Consider the following 20,952-nt stretch of genomic DNA (forward strand, 5'->3'; position numbering starts at 1 on the left):
TCTTCCTAATAAAGAACTGTTATTCCTGGTCCCATATTTCTGCCTGAGAACCACCCTTAACTTCAAATTTCTAACAATTTGAAGGGGGAGGGAAGGGGTTTACATTTTTCCATTTCAGGGGAGGCTCCTGCCTTCCTTAGCAGACACCTGTCTTTCCAAACTAAGACAAGCTTCTATTGTATTAGACAACAAGACTAGTACAAAGTCACTCAGCTATCAATTGTCTCCAGTCTTCACCATTTTGGTAGAGGATGTTGCTGATGACAACACATTTTACTCCTCCTCTGAACCACAGTTGTTGGGTTTTTTTTCTCCTCTATCTAAACAGCTGTTTAGGTAGTGCAAAGTTTTTCCACTAAAGATCTGAGATCAAAATCAAACTCTAGACATATTTGATGGTTATTTGCTTTCTGAAAAGGTCAAAAATAACTTGACGTAGACCAATCGAACACATTTTTTAGGCAAGTTCTCAAAACAAGAACTTAGCTGGTACTGCACATCCAAGCTTTTTCAAAACCAGATCACTAGAAGTATTGCATGCCTGTCACACAACTCACAGTACAGAAAGCAGATTACAAATAAAACACTAATTTAAAAGAGTACACAACCATGCACTAATACCACATTAAGTCTCCAGCTATAGCCTAACATCCTACAGAAGAAACAAAAGGGAGTAAATACTTATGGTGTAACACTATTTGCATACCCAAGTTGCATCTTTAAACACAAGGATATTAACTACTCTTAGATAAGATGAAAAGCATGTTAATTTTTCAGTATATCACAGAAATTTATTTTGAATCTCTTTTTGTTAAGAGTGAGAAAAGCAGAACTAAAACCAGCCAGTCACACAAACTCTTAAAAATCAAGCACCTATACCTTAATATAGAAGGATAAAAAATAATTCTGTGCATTTGTTTAAACTGCTAGCAAGCTGACTGATTACACAATATGTACTTTAAAACTGCTGAAGTTAATACAACTTACCAGCATTGCTAGAGACATGTCAACTTCAGAAAGCTGTCTGGAAAAAGCAAGGCAGAAGAAAGAATACACAGAATGTGGGCCTTCTGCTGAATGGGGCAGAGAATCTGGTGACAACAGACATGGAAGAAGATGAGTTTGCCTACCTTTAGCCTTGATCTTTACTGGTAAGACCAATATAAATACCAGTTGGAGGGGAGTGAAGACTCTTTTTAGAGGTATCCAGTATCAGAACAACATATGTTTAAACATACGAGAACTTATTCCCACAGCTACAAACACTGACAAGCACAGAACAACATCCAGAGAGAACACAGATCCTCTGGGCAGAGCAGGAGACATCCAAAACCCAACTGGACATTGTTTGGGGCAGCCTGCTCTAGGCTGACCCTGCTTTAAACTAAGGATTGAACTAGACTATCTCCTGAAGTGCCTGCCAATCTAAAGCATTTGTCATTAATATAAATTAAGTACCTTTGATAGCTTGTAATATATTAAAAAAGCTAATGTATGCAGTAGAGGGCTGTTAACCACTAGCATCAGGTCCAGTCAATGAGAACAGCACTGAACACAAAAACAGTACATCACATCTGTGTCCTTCTGTTTTCCTGCAACTAGAGAAAGATCTTTTCAGAGGTTTCCATGTCATCCTATTATTTCACCTGTAATGACAAACAGTGTTCATTTATACTATAGTTAATTAACATTCAAAAGCATTTGCAGGTACTGGAATACATTATGGTACACCTACACATCAACTTATACGTTCCACAGTTCTGTCAACAGCAACACTGCTTAACAGTCAAGATAAGGCAATGAGAAAAAGCAGAAGAGAGCCTTAAGTAATACCCAGGACCTTATTTCTCAGACCAATAATTGTAGTAATTTTTTGGTATAGTGTTTTTTATTTTTAGCCAAGTTTCCAACTAGCATTGTGATATAATGCATATGAATGTTGGGATAAAAAGATAACGTGTCTTCCATGCATCCTGTGGATGGACTGATACCTTTAAAATGACCCTTAGAGAAAGCACCAACAGTAAGACAAAGGATATACTTACGTTACACCATTAATCAACATAAATGAAGAAAGGATTAAACAAAAGGCTCCAGAAAAGCTACCTGGCAAACCAGCATTCTACTTCAAAAATCAGCTCAATACTGCTGCTTACGAACTCATTATATTACAACTATTTTCAGTTTTCCACTTAACATGCAATTCCATCCTTCAGTTTATCTGATGAAATACATTTTAGAACATGGATCAGAACAGTGTGCTCAAGAGTACATAAAGCATTCCACTTATGCTCAGGAGAATGCCCTGTTTTTTCCTAAGAAGTCCCACTTTTCCCTCAAGCTTATAGATCTGCCACTGTTACCAGCATAAATAGGTAAGCAAATGCAAGACCTGTGTCAAGACAACACTTCTTTCAAAGGAGTCCTGCCAACACCACCTTCATTTTCTAAGGAAATCAATGCAAATATAGTGGATTACCAGACTTAGCAACAAAGTTTGGAAAATAAAGCTTTATGCTTCAAAACTTTTGATAAAGATTCAACTCCTTGAATATTGAGTTGGTATACCTCCCCAGTTCTTTTCTGACATTTCTACTACAGTCCACCTCCTCAAGGCTGTTTGTGACAGCTTCTTTATCAACCACAGACAGACAAGATGTGACATGCCTTTACAGGGGCTTCAGAACTGAATTCTTCAATGCTAAGGAACAGCTGTATGCAAGCTATAAAAAGAAGTGCAAACACACACGGGAATGAACTGAAGCAGAAGCAAACTGCCCCCAACAGCAACTGTTGCATGATCCATTGTGCAGGTTCATCATCACTGTTCTGGCTTTCTAGGATTTTTCCCCTGCACACATGAGATCTTGCCTATGTAATTATTCATCAGAGTCTCCACAGACAGCTTCTGAAAGCACTGTTTTACAGCCCTGTTATACTGAAGTAATTCCGTGGTCACCATGCCCATCTGCTTAATCCTTTCTTGCTCAGAGCACCTGTTAGACTGAGTACACTTGTGTTTTTCCATTACAGCCACCTCTTCAGTGCTGGAGCTACCAAGCACTTCTGATTTTATTTCCTGTTGATTGTAGTTTTGCTTCGATCCACCACCCTCCATCCTGATGGATACCATAATTTTAAAACACTGCTACAAAACGATAAAGAAGGAAAAGACTGGAAACAGCCCAGTAACACCACCCAAGTCAGACATCTCCTAATTACTTCTAGCTTAAGATCTACAACCTGACTTTCACCAAATACCTATACCGAAACACAGATATGTCTATTTATATACCCATACCAAGAAGCAAATAATTAAAATTGAACAAACCAAACTTGGCGCTTAATTCTGCTGGTATTTTCAATGCAGAATTCAATTCAATGCACTCTTATTTTTCACATACAATATGGTTTTGCAATGTCACAAGGAGGCATGAAGAACAAAGTAGAAACAGTCATGCAACATAACCAGTGGCTCTCGCTTTTGTAGCCTTACCAGTGTCTTGCTGGCTTAGTCAATGTTGGAGGAGAAACAACACATACCAGAACAAGCTGCAACTATTCACAAGAGGTCACCTCTGCTTCTGGGAGCTCCACACAGTGGGTCAGGCACATGAGAAAACACCATCACCACTGCATATTCCACTTCTTCATTCATCTTGCATTAATTCAGTAAAAGATATATATGAAAAAATGAAGACAACTGATAGCTTAACATGAACAACAGTAGCTTATTACTGAAGTGAGGAGTATACAAGTATATGCAGGATCAATAATTTTCTCATTGGTAGAAGGCCCCACAGCAAATAGTCCTCACAGGTCCCATTTTCTTCTCCAAACTGGACAGTGTGACATATAAGCTTGACAACTTCAAAAAACACCTGCTACCTGCTTCTCACAAATAAGAGCGGGAAACATGCAAAATCCTAGGGTCACTACAACCCATGCTAACACAATCCATTTTGTGCCCAAGTATGTGTGATATGGAGAAAGAAGGGAAGAAAACACAGGTCTGTGTTTTCACATCATTTCCAACTATGTAACTGTTACACAGCAGTAGTACTGCTGGTTTCAAGGGTGAATACACTCAGCTTAACCAAGTTTCATAATAAATTTTTTTTTTCAAAGCAGGAAAATACTGAATAGACAGCAAAAGGCTGTGCTCTGGCTATACCTATACAGTACAGTAAGTCATAAGCACTTACTATTCATAAAACAACAAAGCAGTTCCAGGAAAATATACTGCAAGTAACTGTCACGAAGTGTGGTTTTAGAGAAAGAGCTACAGAGACTGCCAACTGCTTGCCATCAAGAGCATGGCAAGTAACACTCTCCTTAATATATTGATGACATTATCCTTGTTTGCTACAGAAATGGACCTTGAGGAGAGGCTATTTTTAATCAAGTTGTAAAGTTATTACAACTCACTGGACTAAGAAGATGCTTAAAAATTCATGCCAGCTTGTCTAGAAGAGGGTGATCAAGTACTTGTTTTATACAGTTCCTTCTTGATGTTACTTGGAAAGGATGAGATTGGAGATCTCTCCTAGATATTAATGAGGAGCCTCTGTGGCAGAACAATCTCAACATTTGGTCACAGAAGAAGCATTAACTAAGGACAAGCAAGAGTTTCATCTGACTACCACACAACTGGAGGTTTTACCCTTCGCTACAATATCAGTCTCTATCCAAGCTTCTCAAGTTTCTTTTGTACTTGTTCATGACTGGATTCAGCAGCTTGCACAGACAGAACAAGCTTCTTCAATTCATTGCTCACACATTTTATTTGCATAGTTGGATGTTTGCTAGCCCCACCACTATCTGTTTGGTCACTCCAATGCATCAAAATGACTCACAGGATAAAATCCTGAGCAATAAGCTTCTCCTGAGAAAAGCAGGAACGAGAAAGGGAGAGGAAACAAGACTTTGTCACTAATTCTGTTAGGCCCAAAACATTAACTGAAGTTAGTCATCAAAGAGGTGAGGCTGAACCACAGTGGGTCACCTTATCCAGCCTCTCTGCTCTGGCAGCTTCATCCTAGAGCCCTGCTGCACCAGATTGCATACAGACGGTTCTTGAGAATACCTGTGAGGGAGACTCCGTAACTTCTCTGGACAGCCTGTTCAGCACAGTCACCCGCTCAGTAAAGAAGTTCTTACTTAGGTGGAACTTGCTGTGCATTGATTTCTGGCCATTGCCTCTCGTCCTACTGCTTTGCACCACAACCTGGCTCTGATCTCTTGACACCATCCCTGCAGGTACTCATAGACACTGATGGAATCCCCCCTCAAATGTCTCTTCTTGAGGCTGAAGAGGCCCAGCTCCCTCAGCCTTTCCCTGTAAGAGAGATGCTCCAGTTCCTAAATCATCTTTGTCATCCTCCACTGGACCCGCTCCAGGACCTCCATGTGTCTCTTTTACTGAGGAGCCCAGAGCTGGACACAGCATTCCAGGTGAGGCCTCTCCAGGGCTGAGTAGAGGGGCCGGGTCACTTGCCTCAGCCTGCTGGCACTGCTCTTCATGATGCAGCCCAGGATGTCACCACCTTCTTGGCCACCAGGGCACTGCTGGCTCATGGAGAGCTTGTTGTCCACAGGACCCCCAGCTCCTTCTCCACAGAGCTGCTTCCCAGCAGGTCACCCCCAGGCTGTGCTGGTGCCTGGGGTTGTTCCTCCCCAGCTGTGGGACCCTGCCCTTGCCTTGGCTGAATTTCAGAAGGTTCCTCTGTGCCCATCTCTCCAGGCTCTGAGGTCCTTCTGAAGGGCTGCACAGCCCTCTGGGCCATCGGCCACTGCTGCCAGCTTTGTGTTGTCAGTGAAATTGCTGAGGAGGCCTCTGCCCTTCATCCAAGTCTCTGATGGATGAATTAAACAAGACCGGGCCCACTCTTGGTGGGAGACACCACTAGGGATGGGCCTCCAAATAGAGCATGTGCCACTGGCTACAATCCTCTGGGATAGCACTACAATGGCTAGTTATTAGCAGTCCCACATGAGCAGTTTTAGATCGACTTAACTCCTCCAATTTAAGGAGAAAAATTTCTTGTTCATTTTAACATACATTTCAAGAATCTATCATGACTACCTAAGACAGCAACCATTATGGGTTTGATCCGTGGACAGTCCAAACTGCTACGTGGCAAAAATGATCATGAGGCAGAATGCCCTAGAAGTGCAAGTCAAGATTGTCAACACCAAGCAGGTAGGGAGTGGCTGACACATAGAGATGGACAGAACACTGTAACAGACTGCCTGCAGAGGTGACAGATGCCCCATTCCTGAAAATATTCAGGTTCGGATTAGGTGGGACTCAGAGCAAACTGAAGATGTCCCTCCTCTTTTCAGGAGAGTTGGACTACATGACCATTATAGGTCCCTTCAAACCCAAACCGTCCTATGATCCTTATTTTTCAGTGCCTTTAGAGGTCATTTACATTACTTCACTCCAAGGACAGCAGGCAGAGAAGAACACATAAGTAAGAAGGTGAAGAACATGAAAAACAACTTCATGTTCAGTCATGTTTTCCAATCCTCCATACCCCTTCAGGTAGCTACCTGGTTTTCATGACCACTACTGTTTACCCCACAGAAGGCATAAGCTGCTTAAACACACATTCCATGCCTTCCTACCTCCAAGGTCCAAGAGAATTGTCCATATCATATTTGAAGTAAAACAATTTTGAAGCAAAGTGGAGTACACACAGAAAAAGGGCAGTTAGCTATTATTAAAATACATGAGCCAGAAGCAATACCTTAGTTATTTACTATCCTCACCCTCTCTGCTATCACTTCCTTTCATGGCCAGGAGTTCCTTCCTAATCCTCCTGAGATCACCCAGTATACTATAACACAGAACAATGGACAGCAAATAAGGTACTGTTGATAAAAACAAGTTGTGATCAATTGGTCACATATTGCTAATTGGGAAAAATGCATTTCACAAATTACTGTGCGCAGAAGTATGTGACAGAAGCATTATTGCCAAAAGTAGTTTTAGACAAAGGTATTACATTTTTTGTTGCCATACAGAAGTACCTCTTGCGCAAAAGCACATACATGTACCTAGTCCTTTGCCTTCCCTCTTTAAGTTACCATTTAACTATATAATGCCACTGTCACTTCCAGAAATCAGGAAGCTAGAAATGCAGAAGCTATGTGGGTAAACAGGGATATTAAAGTCTAACACAACATAAAATATATCAGACTGATACTGCTCCATGAACAGGCTTACTTCAATCTTTACAGCCATTTTCTATCTCCTGACTCATAAGCCACATCTTCCCATTTTTCATCTCCTTTCAAGCTACATTTTTTCTCCTACTCTACCAAAAGGTGTCCTAACAGGTGAAGAAAGATATTACCCACACCAAGGCACCCCGATCCACAGGACATCATACAGCCTGTCACTGAAAAGTCTAAATCAGGCCAAAACTCAGACGTGCTCTCCTAGAGGTGTGCCCAAAACACCCTTTGTCATTGGAGCCAATATTCACATTAAAAACCCCCAAACCAACAAAAACAAACAAAACACCCCCAAAAACAACAAAAAACCTCCCGAACAAAACAAAACAAACAAAAAAAAAACAACACCACAAAAAAACTCAAACCAAACAAAAGCCAGAAAACCTCACAGCTAAACTGTTACATAAGCAACAACTTTGAATATCTTCTATTTGACACAGATTGGGCCACTGTTGGCCAGTAGCTTGCTTATTATATCTCACCTCTTATAGAGAGAGGCCATCACTTACATCATCATACTAATCATTCCAGTTGTCAAAGGATTGTCATTTGGCCCCCAACTGGCCTTAAGAATTTTCAAAAAAGCCTTCTGACACCTGCTGCTCTCAAGTGGTTCATGCAAAAGTACATACTTTTAGCTCCCAGAGAACTCTTGAGACTACTTTAAAATCTGAATGTGTGTGCCTCTAGGCTGATCCCCACTAGGAAAACAAGTTTGGACAGATCACTGTTTATTCTTTTGATAAGCCAACTTGCATGGAGGAAAAGACAATTAAATTATTTTCTCTCAAAAGAACAGCATCATACAACTCCTAAGAATTAGTAAACATTTAGGTCCACAACCATTGATGAAAAAGTTTGTTGAAAAAGTGCTGACTGCTGATATGCTCTAAGTGTAAGGTAGACTCATAAGGGCAACATATAGTACCTAATTATATTACTTGTCCAGTTACTATCCCAAATACCTAAAGACTGAAGGTCTGGAAGAGTGTCAAAGCTGTGTTACAACTGTTAAGACTGTGCAAATGACTGAATTTCACGTAGAAATGCACTCATAAGAACAGCCAGTAGTTTCTCACTGCATTGATGTTTCTGGCTCAACCACAGCAGAGCTTATTGCTTTTTTTTTTTCTAAGACCCAAACTCTGCCATACCTCCGTTCTCTTTCCAGTAAATACACTTTGTTTTATCAGCAAAAGTGGCAGACAGATGAGTCATTTGAGTCACTAGGAACTTCAGATCATCTCCAGTCTCAACCCCCACCCACAGCAAAATCAGCCATGTGGTAAGATTGCTCAGGCCTTTATACCGTATGGGCTGAAAACTCTCCAAGAAGGCAAACAACACCGTCCATCTCTGTGGACACCACACACACTGCCCAGCAGCTCCTGTGGAAAGAGAAGCTCTCCCTCACTCCCCGTCTCTATGGCCCAACTCAGCCCACTGCCCACCGGGGCTCAGGGCTTTCTGCCCCTAGCCCTGCTGCCAGGTCTGCTGAGTTTTCAAACAACATTGAAAGTTACATGGAGTCAAGCATACCTTAAACAGACAGATCAGAAGGCTGATTAGTTTTATAAATTCATAAATTTGGGTAACAAGCAAAATTTCAGCACCACTTAAACTATTCATATTGCATTTAGATACAAAAGGTACTTTCATCTCTTTGCTACATCCACAACACTTTTCATGTTTCATGAAACTGAGGCTCTTATTACCATTTATTAATTGTGCTGTACAATTTCCGTATTTTCTTAAGAAGAATTAACTAACTCTTCAGTCCATACACATGAAGCTGCCCACTCAGTATCATGCCGTTCCTGAGTGTACCATTTCACATCCTTTTTTGTAGGTCAATGTGAAATCCTGCTTGCATGTACTGCATTTGATAGCAGTTTACTCACAGTTATTCTAATTTGGACTGAATGAATACCACATGTCTACAGCTCTTCCTAATAAACTGACAAGCAGAGTTTTTGAGATGTATGTAGACAAAAACAACACAGCCATCTTAGGTCAAGCAAGTTACGAAAAGATACACAAATCAAATTTTAAAAGGGCAATTTATAAAACAGGATGATAGCTACAGTTAGATGGTCATTAATTTTCAGTACTTTAATAATTGAGCAAGTAGTACCAGCAGCCACAAAAATTAGGTCTCTGATCTTGGACACTCCTTCAGAACACAAAGATTACTCAAGATTGATATGCAGAAACCTAAGCTAAATCTGATACTGCACACTTTAGTTAAAAAAACCAAAAAAACAATAAAAAAAAAAAAAAAAAACAAACAAAAAACTTCTGTAAAAACTATCGACTCATTTTCTGTTCTCATGCATTGCTTCAAGCAGGAAACCTGACGCATGCAATCATTCTATGAAATTAACTCCGAAGACAAGCAATTTGACTTAGCACTTCTTCAGGAACATTGACATTCCTCATTTCAGAATACCTAAAATGTTCAAAACCAGTAATCCTTACTCCACCTGGTTTCACAACACACAGCATTTGTAAGTAAAGGTCAAGAAAACTGTAACCGCAAAAGAAAAACAGGTTTATTTTTGCCACAGCAAAAGTCTGCAGTGTCTGCTCCTTTTGTAACAGCTAGTTCTACACTTCTAACACTACCAAACTTGCACAGAAAATTTCTGTTGATTCACAGAATGGTCTAGGTTGGAAGCAATCTTCAAATCGTCTAGTTCCAACACCTGTGCCATCAGCAGTGGTATCTTCCACTAGATTAGGTTGCTCAAAGCTTTGAATGTGTCATCTCTGTTACACCATTCAACATAGAAACAGTCACCATCTCAAACATGTGAGTTGCACATGAAACCTTCAACACAAAAAAAAGAAAACCTACAGCCCCATTATAATTTCAGCATGATGGCTAGTTTTGTATCGTTCAGCTGCACTGGTTCAGAGGAATTTCACTACAAGAACCACTTTTCTTATAAAAATAGCCTTTAGCAAAAGACAAGCATGACTCCATTTAATTTTCTTTCAGTTTGCTCAACTGTTACAGAAAAAATTCAGCTACTCAGTTGGTTAATGAGGCTGTAATTCTCATCTTGCCTACCAACAGCTCAACCATGGATACTGTCCAAGGCAAGTGCTATTGCTATGCCAAGTTTCACAGTTTAGCTATCTGAATGCAAAAGCAGCTTCTACAGTCTTCTTCACTTTATGCAGTTCACTTTGTCAGCAGTTTTCCATTTCCCTTCAGAATGGGTGCTCTGGCCAGATTAGCAATAGCAGTTTTAGGTCAGGACCTCAATTTGGGCTTGTAGCTCAAGGTACAAGAACATAAAAATTAAAAAGTCAAACTCATTAATACACTAATTTCTTCTCTACTTCATGCATGCAGTAAAAGCATAGCCTGTTACAAGCAGCATATGGTGTTTTAGAGTTATGACTTTAGTTTTCCCTCTTTTGGTAACAGAAAGCAGCTTCTTAGGCTTATTTGGGTGGAAATGGTCCACACCAGGATGTCTAATGAGATTTCTACACGTGTTACTAGAGGTAAAAATAATATCCTTAATTACAATTATGGCAGGTACTAGGATCTTAGGATTTAAATTTAAAATATTTAAAAGCCTTTTTTAAATCAACTGTGATATGCAACCAGTAAGTGCTCACCTCTAGTTATGCTTGCGGGATCAAGACTGGAGATGAACAGCAGATACAGAAAATTTAAATAAATCCCAAGATCTTGCTCCGCCTTTAAACTGGGCTGGGTTGATGCATGTGAAACTTAATGCTAATGGATAATAAAAACGGGGGCCACAGCATTAATTTTCCAGCATTTCAAGAGGAGAAACAAAATGGATGGCACTGAAACAAAGACTTCATTACAAAAATAAAATGGAAACAAAGTTCATATGCTAACATTGCTGCAATATATTGCCCATTTCAGTGCAATGGCTACATATGCATGTGCTCAAAGGAACTTCAGAAACTGAAAAACCCCATTAACAATCTTCTCCTTTTCCAAGACAGATGGCCACAATACTGACTCTTCTGCATCCATCTTCCTTTCTCTATTAAAGAGAAACACTCTTTACTAGACCAGAGATGTAAGGGACCACCTTCCCCTCCTCCTCCTCACCACTTTGCACACACTTCCCACAAGGTCACCTGGAGCAGTGGTGCAAGGAACCTTAATTACTTCTGTAGGTAAACAAGTACATTTTCACCTTACTAGTTCCATGAACTATCAAAAACTGTCTCACCATGGTTCCATGAACTATCAAAAACTATCTCACCATTCAACACATCTTTCTCCAAAGATGTGGCTCAAGTCCAGGCACAGCTGTTCCTGCAGCATGTAAGGTGATAAGACCATAACTTCCAGAATGCATTCAGAAGATAAGTTAATCTCAAGTAAGATATGGAGAATTCTCCACTTTGGTACTGAAACTAAAAATCACATGCCACAAACACAAAACTAGAAGCAGCAAGCTTATAAGGCCAAGTTTGAAGAGCGGACAGACAAACCCTTGCCCTTTTTCTGCTGTTTAGATATTTAAGTCATAAATTTTGATATCCACCACACCAAGCCTAACTCAGGGAACCATTTCTTTAAGGCATTTTATAGTTATATTATTAACATCAGGTACTACCATAACATACATCCTTAGACAATTTTATTTACATTAAGGTATTTTAACAGCAAGCTTTCCATAACATTACACAGAAACAGCCTCTTGGATACCAAGGCAGACTGTCCAAATCCCAGTATATTGAGAGACAAGTCTAAGCACAGGACTCTCAGAAGCAGATTTATCCCTAAAGAAACTCAGGTACCATGAACGTGAATATTTGGACTGTATCTACTACTCATTTAGGAATTAGAGAAAAAGCCAGCTCAAGAAGCCCATTTCAAATGTTTATTCCCCATGACATGCAGGTACAGTCTGAATAACTGCAAAACCCACTAAAATCTCTACCTCATCACGCCAGTGCAGCTAGGTGGAAATGGCAGAGTATCTAAACTATCTTCTGACCTGACTCCTCTATCTCCTTCCAAGTAATATTGCATAAATTTTCATCAATATAAATAATAAACAACAGGCAATTAAAAAAAAAACAACACAGAAAAGATGGCTCAAACCACCCCTTCTAGTATGCAATTCTACTTCTGAAAAAATACATAATAACAGTATTGCAAAACATAATCAGCAGGGACACTTCTGGTAGAGAAGTTCAATTTACGTTACCTTTCCCATTCCATGTCTGAATCTCCTTCTCTCAAGCCTTATAAGAAGTGACTAAGGCATTTGCCTCTAAATACTTATTTGAATTTTCAAGAGAAACTCTGTTCATCCATTCTGTAAAACAAATCCTACTAACTTCTTTTCTGACATCAAGATTTAAGGCACAGAAGAACATCAGTACTCCAGCAATCACTCAATGGCAGTTTCATTCCATAAAAACACATAAAGCTTATTCAGCTAAATTGGAGTAAGGACTTAGCTAAATAAACTCATCCAAAGCATGAAAGCAAATGCAGCCAGCAGACCTACAGAAAGGCTGCTCAACACATACAGTGAATATAACAGGAGACCCTGAGCACTCCTTCCTACCTCTGTGTAGCCTGTCTCACAATTTATTTGAATGTTAAAGTGTTCCCTCTTTTGCCAGTACTTAGGTACTAAGTATTCATAAGACTGCAAATGCACGATTTACAGTACGTCATGGCAATTCAGTTACCTTCCATTGTATAATGCTTTCCTTCTATCTCTACTCCACACTCACCTGCAGAAGTAAAGAGTCTTACATCCTTAACACAATCAGTGTTTTACTACCTCAGTATTTTCTAGCTTCTGCATCATTTGGGCAGCCACAGTGGCTTTACGTGGATATATCTGTTCCTTTGCTAACTGCAGCAAATCAAGATACTCATTCTTGCAACATCTTACAGCTCCCTCTACACTAAGAATCTCAGCAGTTTCTGATCAGCAGCTGGACTATTTGAGCCATCAGCAGTATCACAACTATGTGAAGGAATGAACAATTGGTATCACCAATATTTTACACGAATTTCAAGACTGCCTAAAATTATTCTTATTCTGATCCTTGGCTGGTACTCTCGCACATTTAAACACCTAACTCTCATCCCCACTTTCATCAAGAAACCACAGCTTTTTTCAAACCTTCATTGCACTGGGACTTACTATGACTACCAAAACAAATTAAACCCCCTGTTGCTTAATTACAGGAGTACCACAAGGCTCAGACAGAACAGAAAACAGTGTGACACTAGTTTAATCTCCAACTGGAAAACTTCAAGATTTGTTCCTAAAATTCACAATTTTCAAACATATGTAAGTAAGACCTTCCCATTACAATTTTCCACATTATGTAATTACTGCTCTTAAAACTCCACATATTTTGCCAGCCAAGTCAAATTTAGACTGTGAGCTACTTCAAAAATTTAACATGGCATTAAAATTTTTGAGTATGTTTCTGAGAAAGCATATTTCAGATTTCTGCCATGAGCTGTTTCTCTTTTGCCTAATTTTAAAGCTGAAAACCTGCAGTCCATATAAAAACACTGACTACTAAAGCCAAGTGTTTCACTGAGGTCATCTTTCCAAGAGGTACTTATTGTAGAGCTGTAGGTAGGAAAGTCTGTGTGAAACTGTGTCTCAGTATCTGTGTCAGTATCAGTATCTGTGTCTCTTCTTCCAAATACACTGAAGACCAACTAGCAATTAGGTCTCTTATCACAGATTTTGTTAGATTTAGCATTGCATTTAGCTGTTCTATAAGCATTAGATGCAAGGAGACCCTACAAACAAAAAACAATTCTTACTGAGCAAAGTGGGAATCATTCAAGAAGCCTACTCGTGTTTTTCAGCCACCAGAGACTTGCAGTATGACTCTCAGAATTTCAATATGGATTAGGCAACAAAACATCTTGCTCTGGCCAACCAGCTGTAGTAGCTAAAACTTACAAATTGTCTTATGCCAGCTTCTCCACAACTAATCCTTCTGAGTGCGTCAAATTAGGTAGATTTTACACTGCCAAGATCAAAAAAACATGTAGCAGCTTCCTTCAGAAATGGAACTACAGATGTCAAAACACAAAACACCATCAGCTAATCCTGCTGGACAGTGTCATTATTTCTCAATTGATTTGGGGGCCATTAGAAAAAGAAATCTGTGCGCTAAATCAACCTTCTCACACTTTTCAAATGTTAACAACAGCTGGTAACACTGACTGTCCTCTGAAGACGCTAGCATCTATTAGAGAAGCATTTCAGCAAAAGTGACGATGGCATCAGCAAAAGTGAAGATGGCATTAAAGCAATATTGAAATGTATATTCATCACAAATTGAGCTTATCCATTAGCTCACAATCGGCTTTATTGCTATGAAGAACATCACTGGCCACAAATATAATCAAAAGCCATTACGTTGTAAGACAAAGAGTTTTACCTAAAAAAGCAGCATTTCTGCACTGCTGTTACAAGACAGGAGCTTGTGCTTGCATACTTGTACTATTTTTAACTGCAAACTCTATATCTGCAGGAGCATTGACTTATTTTTATGAAGCACAAGAAAGCTGGACTACTCCTTGGGCTTTTAGAACACTAGATCATACGTCATCTATTTCCTACCTAGTCCCCAACTAAAGCATGCTTAACTCTGTCTCTCAAAAATTCTATCTATCTTGGAATTACAAGGACTTTCATAGAATTCAGCTTGAGCCTTCATTGTAGGTTGAATATTGTCATCTAGAAACCTGGGACATACTCTGTAAGGTTTTTTGTCTTATCTTTATTTTTTTTTACCTAGATCACCTAGCTTAGTCTTAACTATGCTAGTTCACAATTTTTGGAAAGGCAGTAGGTAAATCTTTCCCTCCCATTTAAAAAACAGCAATTAAAAGGAATCCAGGAAGAAGAATAAAAATCAATGTCACGTTAATATGATAAAGTCGCAATAAATTTACTTGCAGGAATAATACACTAGCATGATTACCTAATAAAAGCAAGATATTTATGTAAATGTAAGCATATTTAAGACATACCCACTGCAAAGACTAAATCAATTAAAAATCTCTACTGCACATGGAAAAGATCAGCCACTCCACCAGAATAAAACCACATAAAATAAAGACACCTATTGCTGAAGCAGAAATATCAATGTGGGTACAACCAGAAGACATTTGAAAGGAGCATTAAAGATATGCTTCATCAGATTTGAATACATCTGATAAAATTTCTTAGTAGTTTTAGTATGTGTCTGTAGTTACAAATCCTCAATAATATATCACAGTAAAAACTTCAAATATCTATGTTTCTCTCCAATTAAGTAATATTCCATTGTACACCATGCATATAGAATTGCCAATTTTATATTTGCAAACAAAATTATTTATGCATAATTGCTAGAAATGAGGTTCAAAGTCCACTTCTAGAACTATCACCCCTAATATAACATTTCTGAAAGGTCAGAGAAAAGAGATGAAAAAACCTGAATGCAACTTCAGGATTCAGAATTCATGGAACTGAAAAAGGAAAACGGAAGCTAAAACTAATACCACTCAACCAAATGTCCCCCACATAGTGGAACACCTCCTAGCCCCCCCCAGTTTATTATAAAATTTTCCATCAAAATAAAAACAAAGTCAAATGGCAAGGAGTTTTTCAGCACAAAATATCAGGAATCTATTACTTTTCAAGAAAATACACACATCCTGAAATACTCAATTCATTCGGGGCTACAGCTTCATCCAGTATCACTTGTAAGAACACAAGACACTGAAATCCTAAGTACTACTAAACTTTATCAACCAAGACTGTCTTCAAAACTTAAAAAATATGGCAACACCTTTTAGTCTCAGAGACTTCAACTGAATAAACTACCATCAAAGACTATTTTATAAACACAAATTTTCTTGTGTGTTTTGCATGGTTTCTAAATTTTTTTTTTCAGTAACTATCAGCTTTCCAGTTCTAACAAGTAACACCTGAATTTAAACGGATGCTACAGAGCGGGTAACGAGCTTAAAAGGGGACCGAGCTGCCTGGCTGTTCCAAGAGTTCTCACCATCAGCATTACGCAGTTGAAGCAAAATCAACTCACTCTCCACGCACTCAAGGCAAGAATGGGTATTTTTTTCCCCGGGGCAGGGCAACCTGAAAAGGCAGGCAATACACCGAACCTGGTAATGCTCCCTGCAAAAAGCAGAGATGACGGGGTTACGACCCCTCAGCCTGACCAAGCTCGGACGCGGTGCGACACTTGACTCCTCAGCGCGACGTAAACCCCGAAATAAAGCAAAGCAATTGCGCCGGGCACCCTCATCCCATCCCCCCGCGCCCGGGTCCCCTCTCCAGCGCGGGAACTCCCCAGCCCAGCAGGGCCCACTCGCAGGGCGGGGCCCTCCGCACGGCCGAGCCCGGGGCGTCGGCACCAGGCAGCACCGGGTGCTCCGCCGCGCCTTTTCCATCGGAGGGAGCGCTGCCGCCGGCCACACAGCCCCGCCCGTGGGCGCGGCTCGGTTCCCCGCGCCCCGCAGGTGCGGCGGGCAGCCCTGCGGCCCCTCCGCAGCCAGGCACAGCTCCGCGCCCTCCACCCGCGGCCCTCTGCCGCCCCACGGCTCCGCCGCGCCGCAGGGCGCGCTCAGGAGGCGGCAGATGCACTACGGTGAACATAATGGATATAAGCGCTCCGGTTAGAGCAAAGTCAGACGCGAGCAAGGCGGAAAGGAGGGTGCAGCTTGCGGGGAGAATCAGAGCGACGCTCGAGTGCTAGGGCCACGCTAGAGAAAGGTGGGGTGAAAGTCATTCAGAGATGCTGCTGATTAAACAAAGGGTTTATTGAACAATGTTATGTCCGGGGGACAAGTGTTTAAGCACCTAATTAAAACCACACTAAAAAAAAAAAAAAAGGGGGGGGGGGGGGGGAAAGGAAAGGAAATAGTCAGAAAAGCCCGAAGCTTAAAGCAAAAAACGATTAAACTCATCTAGTACGGGACAGGGGAAAGGGGATGAAGTAACCGTTCGCAGAAAAAAAAACCCTGATGTCCACAACTGTCAAGAAGCCGCTCTTAACCCAACACCACCAGTATCTTGGAGTTTGGAACCCAGCCCGCAACAAGCCGGTACTGGCGGAAAGCCACAAGTCACAGTAGTAGGGGACGGTGAAGGTCTCCGCACACGCCTTGATTTACCTTTACGCTTTGCTGGGGGGTACCATGGCCATGCGCCGGCGGCCCGGAGCCCAGGCCCCCCCGCCTTCCCGCCGTGCTCCCCGCGCGGGCTACAGCCCCGCTCCGACTCCAGCTCTCCTCCACTCCTCCTCCGGGGCGAATCCAGCGTCCCGGCACGTCTCTGCCAAGACCGCATGGCTCCCCGTAAACCCCGTCTCCGTTCCCAGCCCCTCGACCCGCCCTTCTTTCAGCAGCCCGGGACCGGCAGTCCGTCTGCGGTCTGCAGGAGCGGCGAGTTTCGCGGAGCCTGGTTACCGCTGCTGCCGTCCGAGGCTGGGAGCACAGTGGGGAAAAGGTGTCTGCGACCCGAGGGAGCGGCGCGGCGCCCCACCTCACCTGATGGCTCTGGCGCTCCCGCCACCCCACCGTCCCGCACTCGCCCGGCCGCCAACAGAGAGGAGCAGTTCGCTGACGGGCAGATAAAGGCCCCCACAGCCCGCCCCCGCGGCCACCGCCTGAGTGACGCTGCCGGCGGCCACTCAAGAAGCCCGCGCCCACGGGGCCGCGCCCCCGGGCAATGCGGGCACTTGGCGGAGCCAAGGCCGGGCGGGCCCTACTCCGCTACTGCTGCCGGGCGCCTTGGGGCGGCGGGGAAAGCCTAGCAGCAGAGTCTGCTGATCAGGATGGGGCGGGAGCTTGCCTTCCCCGTCCCCAGTAGGGTCAGAGGCAAGATACCCACAGTGCTTGCCCATCTCCCTAAGGCTCCCCGTCATTCCCTAAAAAGTGTCGAGCCCCGGAAGCTCCACGCTGCCTCCCTCTCCAGAAACGGCTCGGTGGGGCGAACGAGCCCCCAAGCCGCCCGCCCGAAGGGGCTCAGGGGCAGCGAGCGTTCCGTGACCTGCGACGGGCATTTTTTTAGCCACTGACAGCGCCGTCCCGTTTCGTGCATCGCCCGGCTGCGAGGGGACCCCTCCTCGCCCCCCGCAAGGTTCGGCTGCCGAGCACCGTGGCTGCGCTCCTGCGGGCGGCTCGTTCCGCGCGGGTAGCGCTCCAGCGAGCGCCCTAAGGGCTGTCAGTGCTGGCGACGGGAGGTCCCGTCCCCGCGGGACTGCGTGTCCCCCGCCCTCCTAGCGCTCCCAAGACTAGCGCTCAAGATACACCGCCTCACCGCCGGTTCTTGAAAACGACTTGAGGTATAACTATCCATTTGCCTGGCTCATATAGATATCACATTAGTTATTTTCGTATGTGAAATAGATGGGTACGGTGTAGCGCGCTGGCAGAGTATAAATTAAACAACAATGGTAGTGCTAGCGGCCGGTCTTTGCCGGTAGCACAAACTGCAGCGCCAGCGTTTACCATCGCCGCCTTCTCCTCCTTCCCAGACCCTCCCACCGCCGCAGGGACGAAGGGCGAGAGGACGGGGGACGCGCCTGAGGACGGGACGCCCCATCCGTCCCTTTGCCCGGAGCCTCGCTGGGACCCCTGCCGCGGCTGCCGGACGCAAACTTTCCTCGCGCACAGCGGCGACCGCTGTCCGCGTCCCCGCCGCCCCGCTAGGACCACGGACAGAGATCGGGGCCGCCCCGCCCACGCTGCCCATGCACCGCCGCGCAGTGCCCCGACGCCCGGAACAAAGGGACGCGTCCCCTCCCGCGGTGGGTTATTCATTCCCACGAAAAGACACGGGCCCGCCCCACCCGACAGCAATAGACTTCTCTCCGGGAAAGCCCAGCGGCTCTCCTCAGCCCGCCGCCCGCCCTCCGCTCCCGCTGACAATGCTGCCGACCGCGTCTTTGTGCGCCGTGGCACGCAGTCGCCTCCCAGCCCCGCAGGAAGCAAAAAAACCGCCGTGCGGCTAATGCAGTTAGGCGCGGAAAGCCTTATCCCGGCTAATCTGAAAATACGAGTTTATCTCCTCAAAGTGATACCGTCTCCCTTGACCAGCGCGGTGCGGGTCCGTCCCCTCGGATACTCCCCGCAAGGAGACGTATCCGGAGCTGGACGGGCGCGGTCACGCCGGGAACTTTGCGGCTGGGCCAGCCCAGGTAGGGATGCGCATGCCATCCTGCGTGGGCGCGGTGCGGTCCCCCAGTTTCAGCGGCTGCCCTCCCCACGCTGCAAACACTTTCAGCAACTCAGCTCCGCGGGCATGCTGCCACAGCCACGAACAGCCTCACTCAGCGCCGTCGGCACGAACCGTGTCAATACGGAGCAAACACAGCAGGTGTTCAGCATAATTCTACAAGGCATGCATCTCTGGAGTGGGTCGCGTGGACCCTATCGGACGCGTACAATAACAGAAAGAATCAAGCCATAACTTACCTCCCAGTCCTCGGATTAAAAAAAAAAAAAAAAAAAAAAAAAAAAAAAAAAAAAAGTAACGGCGCAGTTCTCCCGATCAGGAGTAAGAGGCAGATGGATAGTTCTCTCAAGACAACAGACAAGAGCTAAATTGCTGACAGTTATAAAAGGAAGCAAATAAAAACCAAAACAAGACCAAAAAAATCCTTTCCCTCCCCCACCCCCAACAGTCCGACACTAAGGGGGAAAAATCAAAAATTAAAAAAAATCAGAAAATTAAAAAATGAAAACGGGAGAACTCAAAAGTGGGAGAGTGACAGGACGACCCTCCTTTCGCAACCCAATGGAACAAAACGAGGGGAGAGAGAAATGAAGGAACAAAGAAAAGAAGGATGGAAGGGCGATTTTAAAGACGCTCTCTCTCCCTTCCTCCCTGCTGGTCACTTCCTAGCGGCTCACCACCCGAGCCAACTGCAGCATCGCTGAGTGCGCGGGGGGTGGGGGGAGGGGGGGGGGGGGGAACGACGCCGTGCGGTGCCGCGCCGTGCCTCGCAGGGAGGCGGACCGCTCCGCAGATTTATAGCAGCCCCGCCGCCCGGCTCCTGCCCGCCGCCGCGCCGGGGTGCGTGCGTCTGCGCGCCGCGCCCAGCAGCGCGGCCGCGGGGACGCGGCGGGGGGCGTGTGTCCGTCCAGAGGCGGCCGCGTCCCGTCCCGCGTCCGTCCGTCCGTCCGCGCCCGCGCCCGCCCCCCCGCCAGGCAGCCGCCCCACGCCTACCCCGGCGCCACGCGCGGCTGCGTCCCCGCACCCCGGCGCAACGCAGGCTGCTGGCGGCGCCGCGCGCCCACATTGGCCCGGCCGCCGCCCACTCGCCCCGCCCCCGGCGAGGCGGCGGCCGCCCATTGGCCGCGCCGGCCGCCACTCCGGCAGGGCGCATGGCGCCGCGCTTCAGCGTGCGCTGCGCCGCGCGGGGCCGCCTCCGCGCGCGCGGGCGGGCCCGGGGCTGGGCGGGCCCGACACGGCCCCGGCGGGCCCCACACGGCCCCAGACGGCCCCGGCGCGCTCCGGCGCGGCCCTGGCGAGGCGCTGCGACCGCCCCGCGCCGCTTCCAGCGCGGCCCGTGAGGCGCCGGGCGCTGCTCCGGTGGCGCGGCCACTGCTGCTACTCCGTCAGCCACGTGGGCGCGGGGCGGTGCATCACGGCACGCCCGGGGCGGCCGGCGCGCGGTGCCACCATTCCTTAGCAAGAG

At 44.9% G+C, this 20,952-nt stretch overlaps 1 protein-coding gene across 8 annotated transcripts in view; it reads right to left on the bottom strand.

Annotated features, from left to right (window-relative positions):
• Positions 1-20,614, bottom strand: part of ELAVL2 (ELAV like RNA binding protein 2) — an 88,557-nt gene extending 67,943 nt beyond the window's left edge. For 2 of the 8 annotated variants that reach the window (XM_071424504.1, XM_071424501.1), the window contains exon 1: positions 20,481-20,584. Coding sequence is in view for 2 of the 8 variants with exons in the window: in XM_071424496.1 (XP_071280597.1) it covers positions 20,481-20,606 (126 nt within the window). In the remaining 6 variants the exon portion in view is untranslated. Of the gene's footprint in view, positions 1-19,332; positions 19,351-19,726; positions 20,432-20,480 lie in introns of those variants that run through there. The other 6 variants (XM_071424505.1, XM_071424502.1, XM_071424496.1 and 3 more) reach the window with 5 other exon arrangements.
• Between the last annotated feature and the right edge of the window lie 338 nt (positions 20,615-20,952).

Source organism: Agelaius tricolor, unplaced genomic scaffold (genome assembly GCF_023055355.1).
Source record: "Agelaius tricolor isolate 1412-34295 unplaced genomic scaffold, bAgeTri1.0.p SCAF_4, whole genome shotgun sequence".
In the NCBI taxonomy this organism is placed as follows: Eukaryota; Metazoa; Chordata; class Aves; order Passeriformes; family Icteridae; genus Agelaius; species Agelaius tricolor.